The sequence below is a fragment of the Salvelinus fontinalis genome, chromosome 41, assembly GCF_029448725.1.
Source record: "Salvelinus fontinalis isolate EN_2023a chromosome 41, ASM2944872v1, whole genome shotgun sequence".
In the NCBI taxonomy this organism is placed as follows: Eukaryota; Metazoa; Chordata; class Actinopteri; order Salmoniformes; family Salmonidae; genus Salvelinus; species Salvelinus fontinalis.
Genome location: NC_074705.1, coordinates 10,568,238 through 10,592,911, shown reverse-complemented (window position 1 = coordinate 10,592,911; position 24,674 = coordinate 10,568,238). Strand labels below are relative to the sequence as shown.

The following is a 24,674-nucleotide window of genomic DNA, read 5'->3' as shown; positions in this document are numbered from 1 at the left end:
CTTGCCTTATTCAAGAGAACCTCACAATCTACACAATCTTAATTTAATTTATTGGATGTTGAAATAATACATCATTATTGGATTCAATAAGAATATGTTTAACTCTATCAAGGTCTATTTCTGAGTGATGGTTGGTTGGAACCGGTGAACAAGAACATTCCTCTTTGGATGACTTCTATTCTATTCTATTCTATTCTATTCTATTCTATTTGAATGGCCAGCAGGCCTACCTACTAGTCAGCAGAGTACCAAGAATTCTGCTGAAGCTGATTGAATGCTATGAGCTCCCTCATTGGCTATCTTCACTATCGGTCAATTAGCCAATTCGGACTTCCGCCTTCCCGCAACACTTTATCGGATATTATGGTTTCCACTAGATAGCACAGTCACAAAGTCGGCTATATCGAAAAAAAAAAAAAAAAAGTTTTAAAAAACAATTTCGATTTTTGGTCTTAATTTAAGGTTAGGGTTATGCATAAGGTTAGCAGTGTGCTTAAGATTGTGGTTAAGATTAAGTTTAGGTATAAAATCACATTTTAAGAAGATACATTGTAGAAATGGGCGGGTTTATGATATTGTGGCTGTAGTAACTAGTGACGACCGGAAATTATGTACACGTTACGTGGTCGCAGTGCATTTCAAGTAACGAGTTCGGTTTTGGTTTACATTTACTGACATCGAAATATTTCAGTGCATCGAATCGTTTTGTGGCAATTCTTTATAGTGTACAAATGGCTTATCCAGGATATGGCGGGGTGAGTAAACGCTTCGTGTGTTATTTTGACAGATTTTACAGTAGTCTACATAAATCAGGAGTTTGGCCTATTCCATTTCCGATATGGGGAGTGCTCAGATAAGACCCCCAAAATATATCTTTGTTATGATTAAACATTGGAACACGGTCAGTTGTAAGTGCAATCTTTTCAAAGTATCGACATTAAAAGGTTTCGCATCTTTCTAGGCACAGTCATTTTGGCAAGTAGCTGTTAGGCTACATATTGTTTGTGACAGAAAAGTTGATCTTGCCCTCAGTTTTAGTTACTTAGTTTAGTCACTAGTTCCAGTTTTCTTAAATAGTTATTGACCCCCTCGATGAACTCGGAGGGGACTGTGAATCTGTCTCCCTGTACGTTCGTACATTAGTCACGCACGATATCTCAGACAGCTTTGGGTCAATTTTGATGAAACTTGGCTGAATTAATCGTCTTGTCATTGTGATCCGGAATTTACAAAATTACACAGATTGGCCCAAGGTGGGAGCTTATGTAATTAACTGAAATGTGTTAGTCACTCACGATTTCTCAATTGGCCCAAGGGGGGCACTGCATCATTCCTGGAGGAGGACATGTTTACTGTTGCTTTGTTTATTTTGGAGTAATGTTAACAATTGAATTTGGCCAGCTGGTATTTTGTCAGTCTTTAGATGCACTTAATGCTGTAGTTTCAAATCACCCTATATAAATGTACTAAGTAGGTTGCTATTTAGGCTAGCTAGTTACAGTAGCCTATCTGTAGTTAGTAGCCTAGCCTTGGCCACATACACTGTTTCAACCCCTCTAGCATGGCCCACAGCTCAACCTCTCCCATTTGGCGAAATGGAATGTTTGTTCTTCCTCTGTCATGGTCACTACATTGACCTAGGATATATGTCCACACCTACAGTAGCCCTCGAGAACCCAAGTGGGGTTAGGCTTATACCCAGACCTTGAGTTCTCAATTGAACATATGGACTTCAGCTGGATCAATTAACAACAATCCCAATGCTCTGTTTTTAACATTTAGAAACATTATAAACCTTGCTTGCAATACGGTTTTGGAAACCTTTGGAACTTATCTTTCAAATCGGGAGAAAGAGTCTTTCAAATCCGTAAGATACACTTACTGTATGTAGTTTTACCTGGCAGAATTTTCAAAAACACAGCCCTCGGCTGAGGTACAAAACTTCCTCCCCAGTTATGTTCCATTGCAGATTTTTGAAGTGGAAATTGGAGGTGAGGAAGTGTAGTCTCGGTTGGAGTCGGTGTTCTTGAAAATACAGCTGGGTGAAATGTTCCTAAACTGCGTACCGTAAGTGTATATTTTGTATATGACATTTTTTCTCACTTATATGAAAGTTAAGTTCCAAATGTTTACAAAACTGTCACGTGCGAGGTGTATTTGCGTTTAGACAGAACATTTGGGCAGCGTTGGAGCGTCTGGCGTTTCCCGCACAAGGTTAAAGTGGATTTCCAGTGGCGGAATGGAATTGGAGTCATGGTCTAGTCCACACCATGCTAATATTGACAGTGAAAATATCCCCTCACTACATTTAGAAATAGGTCCACAACCTGCTAATATTGTCAGTGAAAATATTTTGTAATAGGAAACTGGAAAGAATGCACATCACTCCATTATAAACAATCACCTGACTATATCGTTTAAGAATGACTGTACTCTCTGAGGAAGACGTCATGTTCAAACGTCAGTAATAGTATACCTGTTTGCTTCCCATCAAGGCATCAGGCCTTAGTGTAAGAACGTCTACATTGTCTTCAAAAAGTATTCATGCCCCTTGACTTATTCCACATGTTTGTGTTACAGCCTGAATTCAAAATGGATTAAATCATACATTTTTTCACCAATCTACACACAATACACTATAACGACAAAGTAAAAACATTTACATAAGTATTCGCACCCGAGTCAGTACTTTGTAGAAGCACCTGTGGCAGCGATAACAGCTGTGAGTCTTTTTGGGTAAGCCTCTAAGCGCTTCGCACACCTGGATTGTAAAATATTTGCCCATTTATTCTTTACAAAAAAATATTCAAGCTCTGTCAAGTTGATCATTGTTAGACAGCCATTTATTTTCTTGTCTTGCCATAGATTTTCAAGCTGATTTTAGGTCAATACAGTAACTAGGCCACCCAGGAACATTTAAATGTCATCTTGGTAAGTAACTTCAGTGTAGATTTGGCCTTGTATTAGGTTATTGTCCTGCTGAAAGGTGTATTTGCCTCCCGGTGTCTGTTGGAAAGCAGATATTTTTACACATCTACTGATTCGTGCCCTTTTTTGCGAAGCATTTAAAAACCTCCCTGGTCTTTTGTTGAATATGTGCTTGAAATTCATTACTTGATTGAGGGACCTTACCGATACTTGTATGTGTGGGGTGCAGATATGGGGTAGTTATTCAGAAATCAAGTTAACCACTATTATTGAACACGGAATGAGTCAATGCAACTTATGTGATTTTGAAGCACATTTTTACTTCTGGACTTATTTAGGCTTGCCATAACAAAGGTGTTGAATACCTATTGACTCAAGACATTTCAGCTTTACGTTTTTTATTAATTTCAAGCATTTTCTACAAACAAAATTCCACTTTGTCATTAAGAGGTATTGTGTGTTGGATCAGTGACACAACATCTCAATTTAATCGATGTTAAATTCAGACTAACACAAAAAATGTGGAAAAAGTAAAGGGGTGTGAATACTTTCTGAAGGCACTGTATATAGCTGCTTGTTTGAGAGCTCCAATCTATTCTATTTTGAAATAGTCATTTTGGGAAGTTTTCCTTAAGCCCTGTTACTTGATGACTGTACTCTCCTTTTCTTATCAGTATGGAGGACCAATGCAAGGCATGCAACTCCAGGGTATGCCCATGCAGGGTGGACCCATGGGAGGCCCACCCCAGGCAGGCTACCCCCAGAATGGTGGAGGCTACCCTGGGACCTTTGCTGCTCCTCCTCAGCAGCCTGTTAATGACCCCATGTGGGGATACTTTACTACCATAGCAGGACAGGTGAGTGATCAAATTTATTTATATAGCCCTTCTTACATCAGCTGATATCTCAAAGTGCTGTACAGAAACCCAGCCTAAAACCCCAAACAGCAAGCAATGCAGGTGTAGAAGCACGGTGGCTAGGAAAAACTGCTTTTCATTTAAATTCCTGATCATGGGTACAGTAAATATTCCTCTTTGGATAGAATGCAACATTTACTGGCGTCCCGAGTGGCACAGCGGTCTAAGGCACTGCATCGCATTGCTTGAGGCGTCACTACAGACCCGGGTTCGAACCCAGGCGGTGTCACAACCGGCCGGGACTGGGAGTCCCATAGCGCGGCGCACAATTTGACCCAGCGTCGTCCGGGTAAGGAAGGCTGGGGGGGCTTTACTTGGCTCATCGCGCTGTAGCGACTCCTTTTGGCAGGCCGGGCGCCTGCAGGCTGACTTCCTCCGACACATTGGTGCAGCTGGCTTCTGGGTTAAGCGGGCGAGTGTTAAGAAGCACGGCTTGGTGGGTCATGTTTCAGAGGACTCATGACTTGACCTTCTCCTCTCCCGAGTCCATTGGGGAGTTGCAGCGACGAGACAAGATCGCAATTGGATATCATGAGAAAAAGGGGGTGCAACATTACTGGTACATGCATGGTGATGTCATGGTTACACCACAAAGTTATCTCAAGACATTCAAGTCTTTTTTTAATTTTTTAATTTTTAATTAAATTCACTGCAAAGTAATGATAAGTTGTTGTTGGAGAGTAATCTTGCAGGGATATTCCTCTGTGCAGGATGGTGAGATTGATGCAGAGGAGCTTCAGAGGTGTCTTACACAGACTGGTATCAGTGGCACCTATACCCGTAAGTTCACACCGTCCCACCATCAAGGTTCACTTTGTGGTTCATAAATGATTAGATTATGTTTTGTGATTTGTGTATCCTGCGTTTAATATAGTCTTTACAAAGATTTGTCACAGGTTTTCTGATTGGTATTGTCATTGTATGTTTGTTTTTCATTGTGTGATCATGGTTTCTCTTCTCCCAACAGCCTTCAGTTTGGAGACATGTAGAATCATGATCGCAATGCTGGATGTATCCTTTCTATGTCAATGCATCTCTTGGACTGGGCCTCTGTCCAGTGTCATTGAAGTTTGTTTGGTATTGCACTTTGCTTCTTTGACTTGCTGGTGGAAAATGATTAGCAGTCATAAATGTTAATGAACTAATAAACCTAATGTGTCAGTGCTGAGTTCATTAATCTCTTTTAACAGTTTAACAGGTGAGAAAGCTTTGAGCAGTAGCTGGCTTGGGATGATTCATTTGAATTCCCCCTAAATTACTTCCTGGCTGCAGTATATTTCACACGTACACAAGGCCTAGTCTACTAGGTCCCATTCAGTATGCATTTGCCAATGAATTTGCAAGATGGAACTTGCCTCATGCTCCAGTTGCGTCATGCCTGTTGCTCCATGTTCAGAGGTAGTCCTGTTTCTCTCTGAACATGTTCATGCTTCTTATGTAGAGTAATAGACTTTACGACAAGGATGTACAACAGTCAGCATTTGCAGTTTGGGATGTTCTATATCATGTATTTTCAGATTAAGCACGTGATACGATGTGTAAGTGGGCTGTATTGAGGCAGAGGGTTACTTATGGAACTGATTCAGTCGCAGAAAGGTCAAGTTCTCCCACATTTACCACAACTCATCATATCCTGTGTGAGACCAGTTCACATGGCCGTTTTTAGTTTCTTACCTAACGAACAAAGTTAACCCTTAACTAACCTCCCACCAGAGAGACATGACCGGGAAGCTGGGCTTCAATGAGTTCAAGGAGCTGTTTGCTGCCCTGAGTAGCTGGAAGCAGAACTTCATGATGTTCGACCAGGACCGGAGTGGCACGGTGGAACCCCATGAGATGAGCCAGTCCATCTCCGCTATGGGTGAGTCAGTGCTCTGTTAGGCTAATCATATGGGGCAGTCCATTCTGATAGGATGGCGACATGGGATAGTCCATTCTGCCATCCAAAGAGGGGCAGCGTTCCAGGGCCTGGTTCAGATGCAGCATCCGAAAGGGGTTGGGAGGTTTGACTTCTTTAAATGATTTAAGCCATTGATGATAGACTCCTACAATAATTATGATTTTGGTGTAGCTGGAGATAATTGCATGGTATTGGTCCGGGAGTCCCTTCTTGATACAAAGTAGATGGACAATAGGCAAAGGCTGGTGTTTATTATCATTGTCAACTAAAGTGGACTGCAGTGGACTGCAGTGGTCACTATGGATGAATCCTAATACTATTTTGGCTTATGAATAATTGAATGCATGTTGTGATCTCTTACTACAGGCTACAGGATCAGCCCACAAGCTCTGAACGCTGTCATCAAACGCTACAGCAAGGCTGGCCGGATCTACTTTGACGACTACGTAGCATGTGCTGTGAAGCTTCGCGCCCTCACAGGTAAGATGCTGACTTGGAGGCTGCCAATTAAGGTGTTTAACTTCAGTTTTTTTTTTTTAAACAGCATTTCACATTTCTTCACATTTCTTCACAATCCAAAGCTATGGGTTTTGTTATAAAATCAATTCTGTCTTTCATTAAACTTTTACTCATTCCAATCCATTATCTTTTGAGGTGAAATCTCTTGTTTTGTCCTGGTCTCTTTTGTGTATGTACATTCGTAGGCTCATTAACACAGTGAGTGTCTCGCTGGGTTATTGTTGTCCAATGAATGGCATTCAAATTTCACCACAGTACACCTCCATCTTTACTATGCGTCTCCACAGAGAGCTTCAGGAGGAGAGACCAGATGCAGCAGGGGGCTGTCAACTTCCAATACGATGACGTAAGTGTGCAATTCAGGGCCCTGTTCAGTAGGCACAAAACGGAAGAAAACACTTTGAAACGGGGAGGTACTGTCTGAACAAGTGTTTTTGGTTTCATTTTGAAACATTAGTATGCCCTGATGAACACATCCCAGTTTTCCTCTCTCTCATTCCCTAGCCTGTACTGTGATTCCCAATTGCCTGTCCTGACATGCAAGTTATAGTAATTACATCAAAATTAGCTAATTGTCTCTTGATTTTCCTCCTGCAGTTTATCCTGTGTACAATGTCCATCTGAGTGGTGTGGTCCGGCCCATCCCGTGCTGGAGTCAGAGGGGTGCTTCAACCGGCAGTCTGGGGCTTGCTGACCACTTCCCCTAAATAATGGGTAGGCACCCATCAATATTAGCCAATTGTTCTTAGGTTGAGTCCCATAACCAACTTAAAATGGGGAAGGAAGTTACAACAGAAACTGCTTGTTTGCCATAATGTCTGCCTTGTACAATATGCAGGAATGTGCAGATTTGCCAGATATCATATGGCGTGTTTCTAAATGTATCTGCTTGTTGTAAATTCTGTTGCTAACTGACAGTGGTAGATTTGAATAAAGAAAGGGATAGCAAAGATGTTACTGATCTTTATGATGATTACTTTTGTGCCATTACAATCTCCGATCATATAGTTTCCATATTCTTCCCCATCACTGTATATGTTCTGTTTTTATAACCACTATATTGTTTTATAACCACTATATAGGTGTGAATTAGTTTTACCTTAAACACATTTTAAAGTATAGCTATATATATAATATTTTTATTACAAATATACAGTTATGCTGCCTTTGCCTTTTGTTTAAGGTAACTATATGCATCTCTTGATTTGAATAAAATGTGGACTAATATGATAAACAAATGAATCAAACCTTATGGCATCCACAAATATATGAATAACCTGCACTGTGGTAAACATGCACTGTTATTCCTTTGCAAAGAAAAGCATGCATTAACTACCATTAACAATGTCGACAATTTTGTGATTGCATTTTCATAGTTCAGGATGAAATATTTATCAGACATGTAGCTAAGTGCTTCGTGACCATTGGGGCATTCATCAGTGATATTGGTGTTATTCACAACACAATAAACTCAGTTTGTAGTCAGTATGTGTTCTGTTTATTCATTTATACAATTGCACAAATGTTTTTTATCAATATATATGTACACAATATATTACATTGCTTTAAATACAGTATATTCAAGGACAAACATTCATGTTAGCTGTTAAGTGTTGCATTGTATAAAACACAGTGGCAAACATTTAAAAAATGCATAAAAACAATTGTGAACTGCACTAGATTTAAAAAGTGATATTTATCTCTTAACACATTTTATAAATGTTTTTCTGTGCAAGTATGCACTCTCTGAAAAGTTCAGTGGGGCACTGTTCATTGGACATGTCATGTTTCAGCTACTTTGTATAGCGTCTGAGCACTGGAACGCTTCTACTAGAAACCCCTTAGCTTGTTTTGCCAGGGTTACGTGAGTTTCAGCCCATCTGTGGTGGGTTTTAAAACCGATTGAGTAGTCGTGGCCACTCAACTGGCATTACAATGACATGCAGCAAAGGCCCTGTGACCTCGGAAAAGGCTTATAGCTGTGTATGGGCACAACTCATGGGATAGGGTCGGTAAGATCTGACATTAAAGGTAGACTTAGCAATATGATGTCATATTGCTGAGTCTGCCTTTAATTCAAACCCAACTAAGTACTGCTACAAAACATGCATAGCTATAGGATTCCTAATGAATATGACTTCCCTAGATTCCATTTGCCCTGACTACAAAGTTATTAGTATATCTGTTAATTGCTACATATGGGAGCATGATATGTGTTCTTCGTATTGTATCTGTCACTTTTTGGGCTGATACACAATTGAACCAAAACACTTGAAAAGTAAGTGTTCTCTTATAGAAACATTGAGTATTTATTACCATTGTTTATCATTTTATAACAGCAACTCTGCCCTTCATGATAAATCACAAACACGTTATTCTGAAATCTGTTAAAACAAATTGCCAGCTGATGTTGATCCATGCAATACCACACATCTGACTGTTTGTGTAAAATAAGTCATAACTAAAATGACTTAATTTGCAACATGCAGAATCCGTCCATATTCAATACATTTAGATTGCTGAATTGAATGCATATTATTCAGCTGAATAAATGTGTTTAGGACATTTGTGAAGGCTAATATAGGTTAGTAAAGCTAAGGCTAACGAGGGCTAAGCTGCTAGCTCAGTCTGAATCTCTACGTTCTCGGTTTCTGACACCGTCTCAGCATTGATTTTGTCACTTGGCTAGAAACAGTAATAAAATTAGTTTTCTTGGAATATAAATGGAAGCCCCTAAACATGCATGGAAAGAATAATTTAAGCTTATAAAGATTGTGGGGTACAGTACTTATGAAAGGTATTCATTAAAGGTTGACTCAGCGGGTTGACTTCCTGCTTATAGACAACTGGAATCAAATCTGTCAACCTGCTATTGGCTGTTCCTTTGCATGATTGGCAATAGACAATAGTGACTGATTACAATGTTGTAGTTGATTTCTGAAACTAGGATGTTTGTATGATGAAGTCATACTGCTATATCTACTGTACCTTTACATAATTGGTTACATGTAACTACTCAATAACTCGTTCGGAAACTGAAATAAAATTTGGCCTGATTCCTCTTATTACAATTCAAAAAAGATACATCTGAGCAATTCACCTTTCGAAAGTTGCTATTCATTGTAGTTTTCTACATCTGAACATATAATGCTGCGTTACAACTCCTGTTATACAATGATATGCATTTCGTTAAGTGCTGGCCCTTTCAAGAGAGAAATGATCCTGCACATCGATTACATATCTGAAAAAGAATCGTTAGTCCACCCTGTTCATGCCTCTGTGTGTGTCGTTACAGTAATACATCATTTTTAATAAATACCAAAAGAAACATGCATACACATCCCATCAAATAATTTTTGGACAAGATTTTCAAGAGTAAAACATATTCAGTGATTCAGGGAGGAAAGTAGCTATATCAAGTGGATAAGTATCTCTTTTGTAAATACAAATATACAGTAGAGAATATTTGCATTTTTATACAGAACTTGATTTACAGTCTTTTAGTTTCTGTTTTAGTTCACGCCGTACACGTTTTAAAGACCATTTTGACTTTTGGGCTTCTACCCGTGTTCATTTCTAGATTTAATCAAATATGTATATTATTCATGTGTGTAAATGAATGTTTTAATGTTATCGTTATTGCTTTCATGGTCCCATGAAAGAGACTTGTGGTGCAAAGTGATTACAAATAAACTCTCTCAGGAATACTTTAGCAGTGTAAGGGATACTTTGTATAAGAGCTTTCCCAACCATTTAAATCATATTCATTTGCATATCTGTGTATTTGTAATCTAATAGAAGATGTATTTTACATAGTGGTTCTTTGTCTCTTATGATCAGATTACTTTTTGAAAGACAAGTGGACGGTAGGTACTTAGGCACAATATATGATTAAATATTATTATATATCATGTCGGACGTGAAGATTGTTAATTAGCCAAATACATTACATGGTGTCTGTTTGATAAGGTCATTAACGCGATGAGTTTAAAACGGCACACTTATTTTCAGATTGAAAATGCCTTTGAAACAGAGTTTCAAGTGGCTTTGTCCCCATCGATTGGGAATAACTATAGAACGGATACTCATTACTCTGAAAGCATGCCGACCTCACACCATGACTGTGCAGTGCATGAGATGGGCTGTGTTTTGACCATGCAACAGAAAACACTTCCAAGACATGCATTTTTCTTTCTTGGAAGAACAAGCATGTTAGGTGCCTTTGTGTTGCTGGCAGTGTTACATCTGAAATATTGTACATGGTAGATAATTACAGATGTTAGTAATATACAGTAGAAATACCGCTGTATAAATGTACTTTATAACTTTATAACGCATCTAAATCAGAGATCGGCAGAAAATATTGGAAAAGGAGTGGAAGAAAGTCGACAGTATTCCTTGCATATACAGTCTCCTTCTAAGACCCTGAGTCAAACTTTGAGAGAAGTCCTAGTTTTCCGTAGTGAGAAATAGGGGCGCAGGCAGGCGAAAGGGCCTACTTTCCCAGAAGCCCAGGGTCGGATACCGGCCTGTGGAGTCCTGACGTTTCCGAATTTTCAGGTGATGCGTCGGGGAGCGAGGCTTGTCTGGCGGAGGGGAAGAGGGCTCTAGGTTGTTGTTGTTTCTCTGGAGAGTCCATTTTGTTTTGTGTGTGTCTGGGCTCTGTGTCCTTCTTTAGCAGTCCCGCCTTGAGCTCCTCTTCCGGGGCCATTTCCGTGGGACCCTGGCCTGACATGGATTCTTTGGATTTGTTCAGAGGCTTCTCCATGTCAGGATTCTGTGAAGCAGTAAGCACAACCTGGTCTCAGAGCAAAATGTATTACATTCAAAAAAATCTGTGCCACTCCATTTAGTATGATATGTTACATTACATTGGCCGTCCAATGTAATAACGGTCGTACAATAAAATAATTGCTTGACATATAGTATCCTACGTCTTGATTGCATTTTACCCATTTAGTATGATATATTATGTTTGACTGCTTTAGTATGATATGCTACATTAGATTAGGGGTTAAGGTTCGGGTTAGGAGTTAGGTTATAGGGTTAGGGGAAGGGTTAGTGAACATGCTAATTAGTGACAAAGTCACTAAAAAGTAGTAAATAGTTGTTATATCTAATTATTTAAAATACAAAGTTTGTCCGTGATGAGGTTTGAATATGCAATATTTAGGTTGCTAGGCGTTCCTTTCGTTTTTGTCTAAAGTAAATTATGGCCGTACCAAACGTAACATATCATGCTAATTTCAGTGTCCCGGATTTACATTTACTATGTTATGTATAGTCAATGTAATGTACCCTAACATAAAGTAACATATCAAACTAAATGGATGGCATGGATTTTAGTCAAATATAATACGTTTTGCTCTGAGACCAGGCTGGTCAGCAAACCGAGAACAAACAACTTCAGGCAGGGATATTGACTTCTGTAGTATCCAATACACACATAGTGATAATGTAACCATCCTTCAGTACACAGAACAGACAGTGATAATGCACCTATAGATCAGTATATAGACAGGGGAGTGTAATGTGCCTAGCCAGTATATACAGAGCCATTATGCATAACACAGTATACAGCTCTGAGGGCTAGTGTAGACTTGGCTGGTTCAGTATACCTGAGCCAGTGGTGAAGCAGGGTTGGGGCTGTGTTGAGGCTCTGTGATCCTGATGGCAGAAACAGGCTGCACCCTGATGGCAGGCCTCTGGTACTTTGGGCTGGAGGTGACGATGCTGTAGGCCGGGGGAACCACGGTGCTCTGCCTTTGCAGTAGCTGGAGGATGGCCTTGATGTCTGACGTCATCTGGAACTCCAGCCTGGATGGTGGGTGGGGAGAGTCAGTGAGACAGCGTAAGGGGTGGGTCCTAGCTTGCGATTCACATGCGCCACTCACATTTTTTAAATAAATCTGCCACGGACGTCAATGCGTGATTTTTTGGTAAAAGTCTGAGCACCTTAAAATAGGTCCTTAGTGTGTTAGCTATGTATTAGTTTAAGCTACTGTAGGTTTCGTTTTATGGATGTGTCTGGGGTTGTATTGGGAGAGCGCAGTCAGTAATACTCAATGAAAACACTAGAGGGAGCCCCAAACCATACAATTCAGAGAAGACACTAACGCGGAAAACCTATAGCACAGCTTTATCTGTTTCAGACCTTTCCACCCCAAACAAAATGTCATCACATTTATTTTTATATGTGCTTCTCTATTTTGTGAATGATCATTTCTTGATTTTTCTCCAGTTTTGCATACAACACCTTCAAGGAATCGAAAAGCTAATATTGAAATATATCACTTTAATGGATTTATTTCCAATGACAAACACACAGACCTGTGTACTGTATCTAGAAACGGCACACCCATACTGCCTTCAGAGCACTGTGGACAGAGAACAAGACAGTGTTTGTCACAGTTGCTGTTGAGCCGTAAGACAATCTGAGTCGATCAACACCCCCGGCAGGCGTGCTCCAGCTAGATGAGGCAGGGTAGTGTGGCTGCCATGTCTGTTGAGTGGCCAGGCGTCTGCCCATTATCTCCCTAAAGAAGGAGAAATGAGAGCGAGGTACGCCTGCAAAGAGCCTGAGATGGCCAGTCTGTAACCGTCACTTCCAGTGGAAGAAGGGATATGGAGAGGGAAGATACAGTAGAGAGAGAAAAGAAGTGAAGGAGAGCATTGGCTATATAAAGATGGAACATATATATATATATATATATATATATATATATATGAGAGAGAGAGAGAGAAATAAAAAGAGAAAGAGTCGGACTGACTCAGAGGCCTCCTCCCACTTTTTAGCTGATGTGACCCCTCCCTCAGTCTGCTGTTGCCCCGCACCACCTCCCAACCCTCCCCTCCAAACTCTGCCGTGACGTCTGCTGTCTTTGTGTTGCGATTGCGTCTCACGGGCGTCAGCTAAAAATAGGCGATGCTGTCTGCTGTCTGCTGTCTGTAGCAGCTGGATCCCTTCCATGCAGAACGTATGCAGAAGTCAACTCTGTGTTATATAGTGAGCTTTACTTTACAAGCAATGATTCACAGTGGACCGTGGATGCGTACGGTAAACCCAGTTGTATTCTGATGGCTGTTGTACTGGAAAAACCTTGCTGTGTATCTAGTCTATAGTGTAGTGGGTTGTAGTGATAGATGGGCTAGGGTTATTTGAAGACGGTGTAGTCTGTTTACCACCAGAACGGCTTGGTTAAAGTTGTGTTTTTTTTTATGGCGAATTACGATCAGAATTTCGCATCTCCCCTTCACCTGTTTAGATGCTCTTGCAGCAGGTCCAGACGTTGCTCCACCTCTCCGTAGGTATTGTCCGGCTCACTGTCCTCCTCTCCAACCCCACTTCGGGAGTCCTGGGCCTGGGCCGACTCCTCCAGGACCTCCCTGGGCCGCACGCACCCCCACTCCTCCCCACGCAGGTCTAGACACACACATGCACAAACACATACCATTATATATACAACTAAATCACAGCACCAATCATTTCCCACAGAACATCGAATCCTTTTAAGTTAGGTATGATCCTTTGCCAACAATATTGTCTGATGACCGTAGAGGTTTGAGAAGGTACAGAGTACTAACCACCAACACTGACTAGATAGCAATCACTCATCCATACCAGTCCTTTCAAAGGCTACCATTTAATTGATCAATGGGTACATTGGGCCCCACTGTATAACCAGCAGTTATAGCATCAGTCACTCTCTCACTCACATTGTTACCTGGCTGTTAGAAACTGTAATGGCAGCACTGTGTCCAGAATCATTTCTCCCTCAGGCACAAAAAAAGTTGGTCTAGCCTTTTACAGCTACTGAGTGGGTGTCGCTAGGAATACAACACACCTGATAGATGTCTACCACAGTGTTATATCGCTATAATGCCAACAATGTTCTTCAGTCCTAGTACTGTGGACCCACAGGGGTGCACCGTTTTGTTCTAGCCCAGCACTAGCAAACCTGACATAGAAAGAAATACCACAATCATCCAGCCCTTGATTCTTAAATCAGGTGTGTTAGTGCAGGGCTAGAAGTAAAAACCTGCACCTTTGTTGGTTCAAATTCCAGTCCCTGGGTACCCCAAAAGGTTGCATATGTTTGTTGTAGTCCAGCAGTAAAACAACCAATTCAACTAACCAATGTCTAGATATGTAGATGTGCTACTGCTGGCCTAGAACAAATATGTACTCTAACCTTAACCCAGTGCAAGGCTAGAGAAACACCGGGTTACCACTAGAAACAGCCACTATGTCAACACTGGCTATGTCGTAACAATTCATGAAAACAAAAATTTTATTTTTGGTCTTAATTTAAGGTTAGGGTTAGGCATTAGGGTTAGCAGTGTGGTTAGGGTTAAGGTTAGGTTTAAAATCAGATTTTAAGTGGAGAAATTGTAGAAATAGGCAGGGTTTATGAATTTGTGGCTGTGGTGACTAGTGATGACCGAAGCACTGCACTAGACTCAGTGATTGAGTTGATCATGCTTGGAAGATAGCTTTTACAGTAATGAAAGATGTCAAGAACAGAAGCTACCATTTATTTTGACTCCATGCTGGGGTGATTACAGGAATCAATATCCAGCGGGCAACACTGCCTGCCTCCTACTCAAACCAGGAATCATCGTCATCCGCTTAAGAACTGAATTACAGCATATTACTCTCAAATCACCACATGCCGACAGGAATGTTCATCACGGAGCGCAATACTCTGGAGACGCAAATAGAAACGTGTCATTTCATTTTGCCAATTGTTATTGTTACAGTGGCTACGTGCATATCGAGGCAGTTTTGATCATTTTTACCACATTGATGTTAACATATTAAAAAAGTAGTTGAGGATTTTACAAAGAAAGTAGTTATGTTAGGAATAATTATTTGTGAAAGTCGTGTTTGGGGGAGTAGAGAAAGTGTGTGTGTGTCTGTGTGTGTGTGTGTGTGTGTGTGTCATAGGTGTGTAGGGCTGATAAACAAAGCATAAACAAACAAGCTAAGCTCATGATCTCTTTCACAAGCTGGTCACCATAGGTCATGCAATTTCTAATGCCAACCAGGCATCAACAAGGTAATGAGCTGGCATCTGGTGGCAAATTGGCGAGGGATAAAACAGAGGATTTTCCAACAAACCTGTAAGAGTGCCAGGTCTTAAATTAACCTATGGCCTGTAAGAAGCCAGCCTCACCAGTCCTTCTGTCTTCTTCTTACTCTCCAGAAGAAAATGGTCTGGGATCAGTGCTAGGATTGACCATGTAGGGCCTGAGGTTTTCCTGACCATGTTTCCTAACCAGGGAAAACTCCTGGCCCCAGGACCTTTATTCTATGTTCATAGCTAGTTTACCTCCTGTTTTGCTTGGTTTTAGATGACGCCTTAACACTGTGCTAGAACAGTACAACAATAGATACTGTGTCAGTCGAAGCACTCTGCTTTAATATTAGCATTGATGCCTTTTCTTCCAATGAATAACAGTATATAATAACAGTAAATGAAAACATCTAACAGAGTTTGTTCGAAAACCTGCATTTCCAGACCAATGACCCTGGTTGGTTGTCAGATATAAATAATCCTCTTATAATGGTAGTTGCCGTGGCGATGAGCCCTAATCCTTGTTTGGATTTTTAATATGTGTGACATCCTGCTCCAGTGGCCCAGGGTAATTTCCTTTATCCAAATTAATTACAGTACAGTTACTCAATATTCTGTAGAAAATGGCTTGAAAGGACATGTCTTGTCGTGTGACCATTGCTTGTTTTGGGCCCTCTGGCATCGGTGCTATGCTACCCATACACTCACTGAAGGTTTCTGGTATGGACATTTTACCAGGTCGTTATTGCAAGATAACATTTGTTATTTTGATCTTTTAAGGCGTATGGAGCTCATTTGAATTGGTGTGTCAGCTTTTGGTCTAGCCAAAATGGCCTAGTCATTAAAAGCATTGTTGTAGGGATCTTAAGAGGCTTCTAACTGTACCTTTATAAGACTGGTTCCTCTCCACATTGTCTCCTCCTCCCGACGCGTCCGGAACAACGTCCCCCAGCCCAAGTCCCAAGGTGTGGTCCCTCACCAAGGGGTAACCCTGCCCCCCCGAGCACAGAGGCCTCTGCTCCTCCCCCTCCCCTCCCTCCCCCTCGACTTCTCCATCTTCCCTCTCCTCCTCTGAGTCTCTCCTCTCCTCCACCACGGTGGCTACAGCCTGGGAGGAGGGGAAGAGCTGCCTCTCCCGCTCACCACCGTCGCAGAACACCGACGTCTCTTTGATCTGGGTCCCTGTGGGGAAGGAGGAGGGCAATCAGGGTGAGTGTGCCTGTGCGTGCGTGTGGGCATGCATGCATGTGTGTGTGTAGGATCTAATGTGTGTGTGTGCATCCATGCATGTCTGTGTGTGTGTGTGTGTGCGTGCATGCGTGTGTGAGTGAGTGAGTGTGTGTTGGAGGAAAACTGGGTTCTTTGTTACAGACAGCTCCTCTGGGAGGCAGCAGCTCAGCAGAACAAACAATAGGAAGGTGTCGCGCTCTAAACGGTCCCCACCAGATCTGCTGCTGCCTCAGAGCCTTGCTGTCGTAAAGATACTTTATATATTTCACTGTGTGCTTGCAACTTTGCCTTTACAGAAGCAAGGGGAAGGTGAGCAGAGAGGGAAACTGTCAGTAAATTTGAAGGAAAATAGTACAGGAGAGATAACAGGAGAAAGAAAAAAAAGTACAGGAGAGATAACATCCAATGGCATGCATTGAATGATATGATATGGCTGAAAATGTAGAACATTAATTGCCATACTTTTAATGTGGTATAATCTGTCTGAATTAGACAAAAACACATTTGGACAATCTACAGTACAGGTCAACATGACATGGTGGGAGAGGGGTTTATTTTAGGAGATGGAACTGTATTCTGAAAAACCGTAACCATGGTGACCAATTTAATTAGTTTGAATGGATACCAAACTATGAGTGGTGTGTTGCAACAATGCCTCCCAACTTATAGAGCTCTTAGAAGCCAAATTAAAACTATTCCCTGTGTATGAATACAGTCTTCTCAAACTTGGAGACACTTTCATGAAGGCAGGTATCCTAGCGGTGAAAAGTGTTGGGCCAGTAACTGAAAGGTCGCTGGTTCGAATCCCAGAGCTAACTAGGGGGGTAATTTTCTCTCTCTCGATGTGCCCTTGAGCAAGGCACTTAACCCTAATTTCTCTGGATAAGAGCGTCTCCTAAAAAACTAAAATGCATGATATTGTATAAAACAGGCTGGCTCAGTTGAACTGTCAACTCACCTGCGGAAGATTTCCTCTTGTTAGTGAGCCTTCTTCTGCATTTGATGTCATCCCCATCAGAATTACTGGGGTAGACTGACTCTGCATTCTGAGGCTGCGTACAAGAAAATACACCACTTAAAATTCTATCTGTACTGCCTACCGATCGCATGGTCCATCCATCCATCCACCCACCAATCCATCCATCCATCCATCCATCCTTCTGTCCTTCCATATGTGTCTGTCTGTCTATCCATCTGTATTTACCTTGCCGCTCTCGTCTCGGAGGTTAAAGGTCAGCTCCAGGTTGCTGAGGAAGTAGTCGGCGAACTCGGGGTACATGTCAAGCACCTCCAGGATCTCCTCCCTCTGGATGGTGTGCAGGTCACAGTAGCTGAGCGCCCGCACGTCCGCGTTGGCCTTCCCCGGCTTGGCGTACAAGTGGATCATCTCCCCAAAGATGTCATTCTTCCCTGGAAGAGAGAGAGAATGAGGAGAGAGGGGGAGAAAACGAGAGGGAGGGAGGAGAGCGGGAGAAAGGAGGGGCGGTAGGGAGATGAAAGGGAGAGGGAGGTAGGGAAGAGAGAGGGGGAGTGGGTAGAGAGATAAATGGGGAGAGGTAAATGGAAGGGAGAGAGGGAGAAAGAAAGATAAAGGTTTGATAATCATGGTGAAATATAACATGCACATAATGACACACATGCCTTGACCCACAAACAGCTGAACCACCTGGTGTATTTCCCCATAATGCAGCTCAGCTGTCTTTTGAGGTCATCTAACAGTGCATTAGGATAAGTGTGCAGACCCGTTTTCCACATTTTGTTACGTTACAGCCTTATTCTAAAATATATATTTTTTATCACATCAATCCACACACAATACCCCATAATGACAAAGCGAAAACAGGTTTTTAGAAATTTTACCAAATGTATTAAAAATAAAAAACAGAAATGCCTTATTTACAAAAGTATTCAGACCCTTTGCTAATAGACGTGAAATTGAACTCAGGTGCATCCTGTTTCCATTGATCATCCTTGAGATATTTCTACATCTTGATTGGAGTCCAGCTGTGGTAAATTCAATTGATTGGACATGATTTGGAAAGGCACACACCTGTCTATATAAGGTCCCACAGTTGACAGTGCATGTCAGAGCAAAAACCAAGCCATGAGGTTGAAGGAATTGTCCGTAGAGCTCTGAGACTAGGATTGTGTCCAGGCAAGTACAGAGAGATCCTTGATGAAAACCTGGTCCAGTGTGTTCAGGACCTCAGACTGGGGCGAAGGTTCACCTTCCAACAGGACAACAAACCTAAGCACACAGCCAAGACAATGCAGGAGTGGCTTCGGGACAAGTCTCTGAATGTCCTTGAGTTACCCGGACTTGAACCCGATCTAACATTTCTGGAGAGACATGAAAATAGCTGTGCAGCGATGCTCCCCATCAAACCCGACAGAGCTTGAGAGGATCTGCAGAAAAGAATGGGAGAAACTCCCCAAATACAGGTATGCCAAGCTTGTAGCGTCATACCCAAGAAGACTCAAGGCTGTAATCGCTGCCAAAGGTGCTTCAACAAAGTACTGAGTAAAGGGTCTGAATACTTATGTAAATGTGATGTTTTGTAACGTGTGCGCTGGAAGTCGGGAAGCAAGTTCAGGGAGTGAATCATTTAATCAATAAATGAAACACAATTCAAAACAAGAAACACAAACAACGCACAGACATGAAGCAGGAACAATAACGCCTGGGGAAGGAGCCAAAGGGAGTGACATAAATAGGGCAGGTATTCAAGGAGGTGATGGAGTCCAGGTGATTGTCATTAGGTGCTGATGCACGTGACAGATGTGCGCAGTAATAAGCAGCCTGGTGACCTAGAGGCCGTAGAGGGAGCACACGTGACATGTTTCAGATTTTTTATTTTAAATACATGAGCAAAAATGTATAAGAACCTTTTATACTTTGTCGTTATGGGGTATTTTGTAGATTGATGACGTAAAAAACTATTTCATCCATTTTAGAATAAGGCTGTAATGTAACAAAATGTAGAAATAGTGAAGGCGTCTGAATAATTTCCAAATGCACTGTTAAGGTTATACCTGTCCTTCTGCCTTTTCCTTTAAGGACAGCAGGGAGGTAGTGTGAATGTCTATAGGGCTGACTATATGACAACAGGGAGGCAGTGTGAATGTCTATAGTGCTGACTATATGACAACATGGAGGTAGTGTGCATGTCTATAGGGCTGACTATAGGACAACATGGAGGCAGTGTGAATGTCTATAGGGCTGACTATAGGACAACATGGAGGCAGTGTGAATGTCTATAGGGCTGACTATATGACAACATGGAGGCAGTGTGAATGTCTATAGGGCTGACTATATGACAACAGGGAGGCAGTGTGAATGTCTATAGGGCTGACTATAGGACAACATGGAGGCAGTGTGAATGTCTATAGGGCTGACTATATGACAACAGGGAGGCAGTGTGAATGTCTATAGGGCTGACTATATGACAACATGGAGGTAGTGTGAATGTCTATAGGGCTGATTATAGGACAACAGGGAGGCAGTGTGAATGTCTATAGGGCTGACTATAGGACAACAGGGAGGCAGTGTGAATGTCTATAGGGCTGACTATAGGACAACAGGGAGGCAGTGTGAATGTCTATTGTGCTGACCTGGAATGACCAAGAGGCTCAGTTATATCATTATTTCACGCCTGACTTCCCTTTGCGCAGACCTGTCAGTTTACAGTGTCGGTATGGCAGTGATAGCCTGTCATGTCACCTCCAGAGATACCAACGTGCGTGCGTGCGTGCGTGCGTGTGTGTGTGTGTGCGCGCCACAGCATGCCCTGGCTGTTGGCCTAGATCTCCATGGTCCAAACCTGGGCAGCCGCTAAGGTGAGAGTAAGGACAAGCACCTCGTCTTTCCTCTGGTCAGTTCACCATTAACTTCAAAAGCTCGATGCAACATATATTTTACAGATACAATTCATTGTTTATTGCTCTCTGTTGATTACACACTAATTGCAATTACTAATTCACAATAGAATTTGCATAGAAATATGTGACTACGATAAATGGAGCAATTAGCATTTGTGTGACTTTACCGTTGGTAATTGCGAGTCCTTATTATCCCATCTCTTTCAACACACCTGTGTTTTTCCCCTGCTCAGACATTGCATGCGTCAACCAATGGCTACCTGCCATGTCATCAACTGTAACGTCAGGCATCAGATTGCTATAACATACTGTATAATGTGGTTAACTGATGCGCAAAATACTTATCCAGGAGTTGTAAGATCTGGCATGCATCAGCAATGTCTGAGCAGGGGAACACGACCGCCGTCTTCCCATGACCCTATTGTGTCGCTGCGTTTTGCTGAAGCTCTTTGGCTGAATGAAAAAGGAGCAGTTTATACAATGCTTAGCCTGTAACACTTGCTTGGCGCTGGGCTGACGCCGAGAAAGAAAGAGAGAGAGAGAAACGGAGAGAGAGAGAGAGAGATCAAGGAGAGGGGAAAGAAGGAAGGAGAGATGAAGGGGAGATTTACTCTGATTACATCCCGGGGATGTCAATATCTCCTGCGAGCAGCGACTGCTAACACCACCAACACTCCATCACCCTCAGCTGGCAATTAGATAGCATAATACATGATCCAATAAACCACCCTACGTTCCCCTCTCTCCATCTCTCCCTCCACCCCCTCTCCTCTCTCTCTCTCCTCATCTCTCCCCCCACTCTTTATCTTCCCCTCTATCACTCTCTCCTTCATCCTCTACCCTCTCTCTCTTCTCCCAGCTATAAAACCCTCCTATACAGCGCTATTGTCTATCACAGTTTGTTCTTGGAGGGAGCCATGAGAATCTGTGCTCATTAGAGATGTCAGCTGCTCACCCAGGCATAGCAGAATAGCGAGACTAGCCTCTTATAAACAGTACACAGAGGATATACAGACACACACAGAGAGGCAAGAGACACACTTTGATGAGAAGTGCAGCACTGGGACACCTGAACTGTACTGTGTTACTATTACTTTCTAGTACTGCTTGAACTGTTTAGAGAAAAAAACAGTCTTTGAAAGTGTGCCTGCAGTGCTGCTGTTTTAAGATTGTTTCTCTTCCAAACAGCCTGATTAAGCTGACCTTCAGGCAGAGGGAAATCATTAGAAGTGTTTGAGTAGTGTGAACATCCTGTAATGAAGTATTCACACATCCATAGGTAACCATTTCTTCAGGATGTCAATTTACTGGAGAGCAGCACACCTTCCACAGCCCGACATGAATAAAAAGACAAGTCATTGTTGCAGTGACTAGTGTCTCGCATATATTTTTGGTTCAACTTTTTTACAAAGCACAAAATACTTCTGAAGTGTCAAATGGAGTTTACAATAACATACCAGGTTAAATAAAGATAATATTAATAAACAATGTGAAACAATAAACAACGTCAACATTTGAGTAGCGCATACCCAAAATGGCCACCACGATGTCATCCTTGAGGATTTCTATGGACCCCCGGGACAAGAAGTAGAGGGCAGTAAGCACGTCTCCACAGTGGACCAGTGTGTCGCCCGGTGGGGAGTGCGTGGTCTTGAACCTCATGGCCAGGGCCCTCAGGCAGCCCTTAGTAGCCCCTTGGAATGCCTTGCAGCCCTGGAGCAGACTTGCGTTGAGGTGGAGGCAGATATCAGCCTGGAGACACTCTGGGAAACCCTTTAGGACCTGGGGGCGTGAAAAGACAGGCCACAGCAATAGGAGAATGGTCAGATAGGACTGGGATGGATTTGTCTGTGGTGTTGTCAGAAATGTGCTGTCAAACTAACTCGAGACGTCTTTGGGTGTGAGTTTGGTTTGAGTTTGTGAGTCAGATTTGGTTTTGGAATCCAGAGTGGGTTGATACAATTGCCAATTGTGTTTTGGTCTTCTTCTCAAAATCTAAATACTGCATTGTCATATGTGACTGTTTGAGGGGGTATTTTTATGGCATCTTTCCATAGTTTTTAATCAGAGTACTAGCAGGTGGGGGTAAACAGCTAGATATCCAACACTGCTATACAAGACACAACAAACTAGGAAAACATGGAAACAAACATGGAAACACGTCTTCCCTTTGATTAAAAAAATAATGAGCACAAGTGTGCTCATGAGGGAACCTTCTATCGTAGTGGGGTATCATTAGTGTCTGTGATTCAGATTTATTATAAAAAAGAATAAATAAAATACTTACCTCAAAACTGAATTAACCTGTCATGTCATTTAGAGTTTAAGGATCAGAGTGACAAAAGTATTTCAACTATTTAAATTACTACATGCTTAAATGCAAATAGTTTCACTGGAAAAAATGTCACCTAAATGATTCAGTGACATAATTGCCCTCAATTGGAAAACAAGTAATTTGCCTGGGACTGAACACCACACAGGGTCAACGGTTACAGGTTAAAGGTCATGAGATGACTGTAAACAGAGGATCAAATCTTGAACTGTGACATCACAGAGGACCAGAGGGCAAGGGAAGGCTTCAAACACACAAAAGGGGAAAATGAAACAATAAAACATTCTTACTCTATATCACAAACAAAACAATGACCTTAATAACAAAAAACGAATCTGGACAAATCTAAATTTCTTGAAAAAGAGAGGCTATTTTTCAATAGTTGGGGAATAAAATCATAGCAGCAGATTTTGGAAAGGAGAGATTGAACAACATTTGGCAAGTGCAGGTGCAATATCGCTGGACATGTGTGCCAAGCCTCCCACACGGAGGGAAACCTGGCCGTGCCAGGCTGTCTGTGCCTCTCCCATTGGCAGTATTCACAGCCTGGTAACTGCCATATAAAATTATGTGACTGTGTTTGAATACACAGATTTCATGCAAACGGTGACCTTGTGACAAGCCACATGCAAGTCAATCTGTGATGGACAATATGGGCTGCTAGAAGCACTGAGGGTTATACTACTGGCTGGCATGCAATGTGGAAGTCAGTATGTACACTGTGTACAAAACATTAAGAACACCTGCTCTTTCCAGGTGAAAGCTATGATCCCTTATTGATGTCACATGTTAAATCCACTTCAATCAGTGTAGATGAAGGGGAGGAGACAGGTTAAAGAAGGATCTTTAAGACTTGAGACAATTGAGACATGGATTGTGTATGTGTGCCATTCAGAGGGTGAATGGGCAACACAAAATATTTAAGCGCCTTTGAACGGGGTATTGTAGTAGGTACCAGGCGCACCTGTTTGTGTGTGACAAGAACTGCAACACTGCTGGGTTTTTCACGCTCAACAATTTCCCGTGTGTATCAAGAATAGTCCACCACCCAAAGGACATCCAGCCAACTTGACACAACTATCTGAAGCATTGGAGTCAACATGGTCCTGCATCCCTGTGGAACACTTTCGACACCTTGTAGAGTCCATGTGCTGACGAATTGAGGCTGTTCTGAGGGCAAAAGGGGGGTTGCAACTCAGTATTAGGAAGGTGTTCGTAATGTTTTCTATACTCAGTGTACAAGGCATGATCTAGAGAGGGCTACAGTATTTAAAAGTAACTGGGGAGCATGCCTTCAAATTAACGTGCTTTTTTTCCAGACTATAAAGACGAAGTTATGGATTTTAATAAATGTATTCTTTGATTTTCGTCTTGGTCTACGATTTACTACACTATGCCATTTTTGAAAACAACACGTTTCTTTGAACACAGTACCTCCTGCTCTTACCAGAGTGATGAAGTCATTCCATTTGACATGAGGCAGACAAGGAAAAGACACATTTAAATAAGTACAGTTAACATCACCAGGGGAAAAGCCGGTTTACATACAGTATCCATGGCTTTCTTTCTAGAGTTTAGAATCCTAATCAAGATCATAATAATGTCATATAACCATGTCGCTAAGGGAACACACTAGGCTTTATGTTAATGGTAAGAACCGTCTTGCAGACAAGGTTGTTTAAGGTCAGAAAAAAACACTGAACAGCTTCACCAAGAAGCTAAGTGCTGTAGGAGAAACACAGCAATGCAGTAACATAACCGCATCGTCAAACTGTGGGGCTGAACATTAAAAACCTATTGAAGGACAACAGCAATCTGAATCAGCAATCTGAGACTTAACCATTATGCATTCCCTTATCCCACCATAAGACTAACATTATGTCCCAATATGA

The 24,674-nt window shown here is 41.9% G+C and overlaps 2 protein-coding genes across 6 annotated transcripts in view; one reads left to right on the top strand and one right to left on the bottom strand.

Annotated features, from left to right (window-relative positions):
- The first annotated feature begins 586 nt into the window (after positions 1-586).
- LOC129840688 (grancalcin-like) lies at positions 587-7,749 on the top strand. Its single transcript, XM_055908767.1, has 8 exons — positions 587-755; positions 3,603-3,785; positions 4,556-4,625; positions 4,813-4,856; positions 5,559-5,706; positions 6,112-6,225; positions 6,552-6,610; positions 6,862-7,749. The coding sequence occupies exons 1-8, from the start codon at positions 732-734 to the stop codon at positions 6,886-6,888; spliced, it is 669 nt and encodes a 222-aa protein (XP_055764742.1). The 5' UTR covers positions 587-731; the 3' UTR covers positions 6,889-7,749.
- LOC129840687 (potassium voltage-gated channel subfamily H member 7-like) overlaps positions 7,740-24,674 on the bottom strand; it is an 84,294-nt gene continuing 67,359 nt past the window's right edge. For 4 of the 5 annotated variants that reach the window (XM_055908761.1, XM_055908765.1, XM_055908763.1 and 1 more), the window contains 7 exons: positions 21,980-22,232; positions 17,776-17,981; positions 17,530-17,623; positions 16,227-16,523; positions 13,522-13,687; positions 11,883-12,081; positions 7,740-11,041 (listed from right to left, as the gene is read on the bottom strand). In XM_055908761.1, the coding sequence (XP_055764736.1) occupies positions 10,760-11,041; positions 11,883-12,081; positions 13,522-13,687; positions 16,227-16,523; positions 17,530-17,623; positions 17,776-17,981; positions 21,980-22,232 (1,497 nt within the window). In that variant the 3' untranslated portion in view covers positions 7,740-10,759. The remainder of the gene's footprint in view (positions 11,042-11,882; positions 12,082-13,521; positions 13,688-16,226; positions 16,524-17,529; positions 17,624-17,775; positions 17,982-21,979; positions 22,233-24,674) is intronic. The other variant, XM_055908762.1, reaches the window with a different exon arrangement.

What these genes read in the sequence shown, in the direction of transcription:
- LOC129840688 (XM_055908767.1), top strand. Translation starts at nt 732, where the DNA reads ATGGCTTATCCAGGATATGGCGGG. An exon ending in TCATGATCGCAATGCTGGAT is followed by an intron (nt 4,857 to 5,558) that starts GTATCCTTTCTA and finishes ACCTCCCACCAG; the next exon opens with AGAGACATGACCGGGAAGCT. An exon ending in GAAGCTTCGCGCCCTCACAG is followed by an intron (nt 6,226 to 6,551) that starts GTAAGATGCTGA and finishes GCGTCTCCACAG; the next exon opens with AGAGCTTCAGGAGGAGAGAC.